General features: G+C 46.0%; 1 protein-coding gene across 1 annotated transcript; it reads right to left on the bottom strand.

Moving 5' to 3' along the window:
• Window positions 1-2,671: 2,671 nt before the first annotated feature.
• On the bottom strand, window positions 2,672-4,394 carry LOC136547385 (uncharacterized). The gene has a single exon (XM_066539341.1). It carries the CDS (start codon window positions 4,225-4,227, stop codon window positions 2,848-2,850), a length of 1,380 nt encoding a protein of 459 aa, XP_066395438.1. The 5' UTR covers window positions 4,228-4,394; the 3' UTR covers window positions 2,672-2,847.
• Window positions 4,395-8,792: the final 4,398 nt, after the last annotated feature.

The raw sequence follows: 8,792 nt of genomic DNA, 5'->3' as shown, positions 1-8,792 counted from the left end.
GTGCTTGGTCAAGTTCTGGAAGTAATGTTGCTGCTTGAAGAGCCTCTCACGCGGCAGAAATGGTGCTTCTGTCATCCTGCATCAAAAGAGAATAAATTTACAGCCTACACTACCATAATGAGAGAACAAGCCTTTTTGAACTAATCTTCTGATATAGAGTACTTTTCATGGTTACTTAGGGTGCAATCACTGATTGTAACAGTAAACATAAAAAAAATAAGCACAATTGACTTTAAAAATCCTAAACACATTTAACCCTCACAGAGTAAGTTAGTTGTTTGGCTCACCTATCACAACAGGGGGGAAATAGCAATCTAGAATCCAATCACTTCTGTCTAAAAAGAATCAAGAAATACTTCAATCTAGCATTTTTTTACGAGTTCCTTTAGAAACATTACAAGACAATTTGGTTTGCAATTAAACACATGTCTAATCATATAGTGACTGGTTAATCTATACTGGATAGCTGGAAAGAAACAAGTAGTGCAAGTGATCATCCAGAACTAAAATGTCTAGTACAGGCTTCAAAGCACTCATACTCAGGGCAGAGTTAAGGGGGAAAGGCAAATCCTTGGCCAAAATGTCCTCTGCCCTGGTTGAACATGACCAGAACAGTGTAGCACAAAATTAAATATTAAATATTTATTAAATTCAAAATTTTGCATCAATAAAGTTTCCAAGCATGGTAAGAAAATTCCATTGCAAGAAAGTCTCGCACATTCGACGATATTTTAAAAGAATTTGCAAGCATGTTATGCAGACATTAACCATTTCTCAAAGGCAAACCTCTACAATCGTTATTCCTAATCATAACCTCAGCATCAACCAATTCTCCGGATGAAAAGACAAGAGACTAGGTGTCTAGGTCCATGCATTCCGCAGGGGAAAACTATGATTTCACATCTCTTCGCAATCAGTAATACTGCGAAAGTACCCTAAACAATGTCTTGATATCGCAAGGTAGCAGCAATTCGAGAGACACAGCTAACCATTACACCACACGGCACAATTCAACAAGCCAGAGTTTGAACCGCTTAATCCAATCGCTCGACTAGGTAAGATACAGATAGGCAGCAGCCAGCAGATCGGAGTCGAACACCCAAGTCGGAGAAGACGACATCACGAAATCGCGGGTAAAAAGCCCGTCACATCGACAGGAAAAGAGATAAAAACGCAGGCGCACGCGACACCGCAGATCCGACGGAGGGACGGCCCCAACGACGCAGGCGATGCATTCGGCGCCACCAAATCAGAATAGGTAAGCTACCCACCCTTCGCCCGCTCCTGATTCGGGGACGAATCGGCGCGACGGAGGGCTAGGTTTATGGAAAAGGGAAGGAGAGAGCTTCCCGACGCGTACCTGGCTGCCGAGGGGAGCGACGCGATGGCCGGCGGCGGAGCGGGTGGGGATCTGCGAGAGGGAGGCTGACCTGACCTGACGGAGGCGAAGGAATGGAACGAATCAGGGAGGCACGGCTTTTGCGGATTCGCTCCGTGGGCCAATCATTTATGGGCTCGTACTGGGCCGACAAAATGGCCCAGTTCACTGAGAAAAGAATTGCCATGACATTTCTCTTTGAAAATTTTCCAGAATATTCCCCTCAAAAAAAAATCTCCAGAATATTTAGAAACCTTTTATCCAAGTTATTATTAGCAATCTGTCTACACCGTCTATCATTAGCATTAGCAATCTCTGATCGGTTCACGTCATGAAAACAGAAAGAAAGAATGAAAGAAAGGTAAAAAAACAAAACTGCACACGGTATGGTGACACTGTACATCAACTGCATAAAAACAAGTGTCGTTATCAAAAAAAAAAAAAAAACAGTGTGATGGATTTTGTCAGAAACGTGGATGCTCCCGGTAGTATATAAGGATTCCAAGAATTGATCGTAACGGTAGTCAGAAATATGATGTCCAGGAGCATCGTCCGGTAGGAAAAGAGACCAGCAGGACCAGCGAAAGGACCGTTTGCTGTGCTGAGAATGAAATTCAGATAGACAGGAGTAAAGCTCTCGAGAGAAAGATTACCTTCTGTGCTTCTTTTTCTCCACATAATATTACCAATCAAGCAAAAGAACTAAACAGTGACTCGGCCAGGCAGCAAATAACTTGGAACTTCCAGTGCAATTGAGGCAGAAGACAGAAGGAAAAAAGACATCGACTTAGTCTTTATACTGTATATATATGCAGAAATCATAGGCAAATGTGATGCCCTGGCCTTCCAATCTGGTGCAGCGAAAAGCAAGCGAAGTGTGACAGTGGTAAACGGTGATGCATATGCAAAGAGACATTCCCAGTTAAAAAGCACCGAGTACTAGACAATCCTTCAAAAACATATGTAGCTTCTCCATAACCTTTAAATGAATGAATCAGAAGATGTCAATGTTTGTTGTTCCTGCTACTCACCGGTGAAGGCAATTTGACCCATCAATGTTCTCTCAAGGCATTCATTCATCATGCTCATCCACTATCTGGAGTAACTTGACAAAGCTCAACTACTGAAAGAAATGTCCTCAATGGTGGCTCTGATATAAATTGTTCAAACGCTGTCCCAAATTCTGGTGTGGCAAATGTACATTAATAAACAAACAACATTATAACATGTGACGCAAGTCAAATAATGTTTACAGTAAATAAATACCACATAGACAACATAATAGATTGACGCTTAGCCAATTGCCACTTGATATCATCGAACTAGAGAGTTTACAGTGTACACACGTGTCCATAGCATAAGGATCACAATTAACCAATCATTATTGGCCAAATCACAGTATCTTGTGCAAGTAATGAAAGGTAAGAAATGTAGAAATACAATTGACACTTCCATACCACCATTGGCATTCAAGCATTATCATCATCGTCCTCGATATCCCAGCTTAAATCCTCATCATCTTCAGCAACGCTCAGCCTCTTGCGCAGCTCCTCCTTCAGAGCAGAGCTTGAGGTGTGGGTGCCGCCTTTCTTTTCTTCATGCTCTCCTAGATCCTCAATCTCATCCCATTCAAGATCCTCTTCCTCCGCCGTTCGCTGTCTAGACACTATGGAGTAATTGCTGTCCTTGCTCGAATCACTCGTCTCATGCTTTGCTCCTTCCTTCTTGTCACCCAATTCTTCGACATTCGACTTGGAGGGCTCTGCATTCTCACCCTCGCCCACCACAACCAAAGAGCTACCGAGAACCGCTGGTTGTGGCTCATCAGCATTCTGCCGTTCCTCCTCCTTGTCCACTACCACCAAAGAGCTACCGAGAACAACTGGCTGTGGCTCGGCGGCATTCTTCTCTTCCTTCTCCAAATCAGGCACTTCTTCCACTGCCTCAACTCTGCTCTCTTCTACAACTCTCTCCCCATTTTCTTTATCAGCCACATCCTGTCTGACTTCTTCTTTGATCGTCTCTTGCCTCCTTTCCGCTAGCTCCTCCGTGCTGTCTTTGTGCTGCTCTTCCTCTTCCTCTTCCTCGTCATCGACCTCCCAGCTCAAGTCCGCGTCCTCCTCCTGCGCGATCACACGCTGCACGAGCTTCGCCCTGGCGTCCTCCTGCTGCTTCAGCTTATGGACGCGGTAAAAGTACCTCGCCCAGAACACCTCGCGGGGCACGGCGTCCGGGACGAGCCTGTCCGCCATGGCTTCCAGCGCGTCGCTGTCGTAGCACAGGGCCTCGATCTCCTCCTCCCTCTCGTCCAGGCTAAACCCCTCGCTCCACGCGGCGTAGTCCTCGGCGTCCTCGGGATCGGACGTGAACGTGGCCGGATCCGCCTGGAGCGCGCGCAGCTGCGCCTCGAAGCGGCTGTACCGGACGTGGGCCCCGGACGCGGAGCTGAGGTCGGAGTCGCCGCCGCCGCCGTCGGAGGCCTGGGGCCCGGCGGAAGCGGCGGCGGCCTGGGAGAGCGCATCCTTGCCCTGCGTGACGATGTCGGCGAGCCCGTCGAGCGCGTGCGCGGAGGACGGCAGGTCCCGCGCGGCCCGGGCGGCGGCCTCGCGGAGCACCTCGGTCTCGCGGCGCAGGCCGGTGCCGAACTCGGCAAGGTCGCGGCGGTAGGCCTCCAGCACGGTCTCGGACTGCGAGGTGAGCGTCTTGAGCAGGCCGCCAAAGCCCCACCCGCCGCCGCCGCCGCTGGAGGAGGAGGCGGATCCAGCGGGTTCCGGCTCCGGCTCCTGCTCGGGCGGCGGGGACGCCGGGTCCGGATCGGGCTCGGCGAGGATGGACTTGAAGAAATCCATGGCGGCCTGGATCGGATCGGAGACGTTGGTCGTGGGTTTGGCCGCGGGGACGGGAGGGGAGCAGTCGTTTCGATTTCGTTCGGGGGTGGGAGCCGAGCCGGGGAGGGCTTTGCTCTCGCTTCGCTTTCGCTTGCTGTGCACGGGTTCGTGACTGCCGTGTGCCCTCAGCCGCGGCCCGGAAGGCTTCCCCTCCCTGTGTCCCGGAGTGGAATAAAACGTTGTACACGTATTCCTGCCGTGACGCCGTTTTGCCCGAATTTTTTACATTTTAGTCTTTTTTTTTAGTTTCTCATAAATAGATCTCTGGAGAAAAGATTTTTAGAATATAGATCCTTAGCTCGGCGTCATTGACGTTGGTGCCGAGCTAACACGTTTCAGCGTTAGCTTCTGGGCTCGACGCGAACGTGGAAGGTGACGTAGCAGGGAGCTCGGCGCCGTAGATCTTGGCGCCGAGCTCGGCGTCAAAGTAACTAGCGCCGAGTTCCCTGCCATTTAACCCAACCCAAGCTTCGTGTCCGAGCGTTCTTCCTCTTCTTTCTCTTCCCTCTCGGATTTTTTCTCTCCACACTTCACCCTACCTCACGAATTGGTATATCGGACCTTGAAAACTTTGATTTGATCCATAGATCTTCGAGAGCAAGGTATCCTCGCTCATCTCCTAATTTTTTTCGTATCGATTCGATATATATTAGTTGGATTTTTTAACGTAATAATCGTCATCTCTTAGGGTTTCATTCTATCCCTCAATATATGTATTATACAAACGTAGGATGATGCTAAGGCGTGGAAAAGCTAGCAAACCTAGGCACATGTAGTTATGTTATGGATTCATTGCTGTGCATCAAATGAAAAACCCTAGGTTTAGGGTTTAATGTTAACTGCTTTTGGTTCTTAGGAAGAAATTGGTTGTATTGTAGTTATGGTTCTCATTGGCGTTTATTTGTGATGTTTTGATTTATGTTTGTTAAATTACATCCGTTTTGTTGGATGCAAGAAATGTTTTGGGAGGAGTTTTGACGAAAACGGTGTCGTCCTCGAGAATTATACTCCGACACGTCTAGCAAAGATGTCCCCGTCCCTCCTGACCTCCCTATCCCTAATTGTGACTGTGGTTTTCCGGCCCATATTTTTTAATCGAAACATCCAGACACAGTGGCACGTTGCTTCTACACATGTAGTCATTTTAATGTAAGAAATTGTTTTCACTATCCTTTTTATTTATTTGTGTAAGTATGGTACTAATATTTTGTTGGAATCTCGTTGTCTAGTAGCATGAGAGGTGCTTTTTCTTTCAGTAGATCGACGGTGCAGACAAGTTTGATCCTAGTTACCTCCTTTTCGACGATTGGTTTAGAGGGAGAGATCCACGTGAGCACTTCAAGCGGTGGGTTCCACCCCCCTAACCCTCCGCCAATGACGGCTAAGGAGAAGCACCTAGCCGTAGTTAGACGACTCGAGAAACCTCCTCTATGCCATTGTGGAGATCGAGCTATGATAAACCCTGAGAATATGTTGGAGTTTATGTGTCCAAACAAGCATTAAATAAGTACAAAGTGTATGTGTTGAAATATTGAGCTATATGTGTTCATATACTATTGTCTACTTATTTAGGTGTTTTCAACGGCGAAGTGTCATTTCAAAGAGTGGTTGTATGGTCCTAAGGACCAATGGCCGGAAGAACCGCGAAAGGTTAAGGAAAAAAAAGAGTAATTTACAAAGCACCTCCTGTCATATGCGAATGTGGTGTTAAATCCAACTATGGCCTAGTCCTTTCGAAGCTTGGAATAGGCCATTATTGCGGCCATATGGTTGAGTATGATGAGGTTGGTTATTTTTGTGGTAAACATGAAATCGTATTTTTTTTTCTTTTGCTAAGACATATATGATATAATTTTTCGTTTGAACAAAGCACTAGGAAATGCAGGTGGAAATATTATGATGGTCAAGCTAAGTTCTTGAATGAACTGAAGAAGAGGCAAGTAATTGCACGAAAGAGGAGATATGGACCTGACTACGTCAACCTATTCGTTAAACATCATAAAGAAAAGATGCGTGAGTTTGCTAGACAACGCGATATTTGTAACCCGATCAATGTTGGGCTTAACAAATGGGGATTGGAGAGACGGATGACGTTAGAGGAGGAGAGGGCAAGGAATGAGGCAGGGGAGAAGACAAGAGTACAGATACAGGTCTTGAACGATCATATTGTTGTATTATGTGCCAGTGGGTGGTTGAAAGCATTTTTTTCGTTGCCTGATTTTATATAATCGTGTTGCTAACTGATTGCATTTCATACATGAAGGGATTGGTTACAGCGAGGAACATGCCGTAGAGCTGGCTCGTGTAAGGTATGAGGAGAAGACGTTAGATGAGCATAGATCGCGAGTTGGTCGTACCGTTCAATCAGCGATTGTGTTGTCTAATGAGGGGGATGAGGATGAGGACGACACTGGCAGACTGAATGAGCTCATTGCTCTAGCAGAGGCGGGCTTACAGGCACAGGAGGTTGAGGACGATACTGGTAGACTGAGCGAGCTCATCGCTCTAGCAGAGGTGGGATTGCAGGCGGAGAAGGCTGAGGAAGACACTAACAGACTAAGCGAGCTCATCGGTCTAGCAGAGGCGGGCTTACAGGCGGAGGACGATGATGACGCATTCTTCACTTAGGCCGCAGCGGTGGCAGATGAAGTGGAGACCGCTTACTACAGGCGATAGGTAGGTCAGAGCAACACAGGTGAGCCTAGCCATAGCAACAGGGTTATAGTAGAGGACTGGTACTCGGATGATGAGTTGCTTACTCAGTTGTTTCAGACTAAGGATTTTGGAAGTGCATTTGCCCTTATGTCTACTGTCGGCACGTACTTCTAGTATTATTATGTTGTTTAATGTGGCATAGTATTGAACTTTTTATTATATGGTTGTTTTTATTATTTATAGTCTCAATATTCCGCTTAATGTTACGGACGTATTGAAATGTGAACACGTGCTGCAAATAAAACCTAACGATGTACGACATTATATAATTTAACACACGAAACACATGAAATAGCATGTGAGAACATATACCAAACCTAGGTACAGAGTTTCCTTCGACTAAACCTAACATGCCTTAGATAATTAAATCAAACAACAAACACATAGATGTAAGGAACGGGATAAGCTCCCAAAAACCATGCGATTAAGACACTTACTCGGATGATTCTATGTCAAAGGAATCTCATGAGGAGGATCTACCATAGAAACATGAGTCTGACAACCATCTCCAACTACCACATTGGAGGCAGATTGAGTATCGGGAACCGTAGGTGCAATATCCACATGCATATAAGGTTCCGTAATAAGAGGATCGATGTATGCCTGCTGATTCATTGCTGGGGAAAACCCATGAGGGATGGGATCAACTAACACCCGACACACACCACATCCAAACATTGTAGCTGGCTCTTCATAGCCGATCTCACATAGTTCTCACACTGATCCGCACAACTAATTGAGATCATTCGCCTGAAGATATTGAGAGAAGAACCTAGGTGCAGTACACCATCAACTGCAATGTCATCATCTCCAAGGCAATGCAGCTCCTTCTGAGCCCTTGCAACCATCTCACTAAATGAAGGTCTATCATTGAATAGCACAGGCACGCTTTGCATATCAACAAACTCAACATATCCATAGCAATCGCTTTCAACGGTGCCTCTATGATATATGGTCACTAGGTTGTCCATCTAATTCAAACACGTAATGAAACACATGTCCTTTAGTCTAAATTAGATGATAGATAGTACCTAACAAATACTTTCTAACTACAAACTAAGTAAATAAGATAATAACTACGTATATATATATATACAGTGTACTCACTAAATAACTAGATCATATTTAATTAACTAAATATGTAACTACATATCTAAGTAGCTATCTAACTATATCTATGTACCTATGTATCTATGTTTCTATCTGTCTACATATATATCTCACTAGATCACTAACTAAATCAACTACCTGAGTCATTATATTAACTAGTAAATACCAAATGCCAACTAAGTAGGTACATTGCATATTCATAATTTTTACCTTTCCAACGACTGATCCGCGGACGTCGACGGAGTCACAACAGACGATGGGCATGGGTCAGGTCGACGATCTAGGCCGGCGGTGGCACGACCGGCCGCTGCAGGTGGCGAGGCCGGTGGTGGCGCGACCGACGACAGCGGTGGCGCGTGGTGGGCGTGGGATCCTCAGGGCTCCACACGGCGAGTCTGGCTTGACGAGAGTGGGAGGCACGGCGGCCGCGGTCGAAGTCGGCGGTTGAAAGATCCTAATGGCTAGAGGGGGCGTGAATAGCCTATTAAAAATTTCTACAACAACACTTAACAAACCGGTTGGATAATTATGAGGCGAAGCAAGTGTTGCGCTAGCCTACTAAAATAGCAAGCCACCTACCTCAATTCTAGTAAATATAGTTTCTAACCATACAATAGCTATGACACTACACTAAGTTGGTGTGCTCTCAAAAGCTAACTAAAGAGCCACACTAACCAAACTAACAAGCTCTCACAACTAGC

The sequence above is a fragment of the Miscanthus floridulus genome, chromosome 3 (genome assembly GCF_019320115.1).
Source record: "Miscanthus floridulus cultivar M001 chromosome 3, ASM1932011v1, whole genome shotgun sequence".
NCBI classification, from domain to species: domain Eukaryota; kingdom Viridiplantae; phylum Streptophyta; class Magnoliopsida; order Poales; family Poaceae; genus Miscanthus; species Miscanthus floridulus.
Note: the sequence above shows the minus strand (reverse complement) of the source record. Positions and strands in the feature narration are given on the sequence as shown.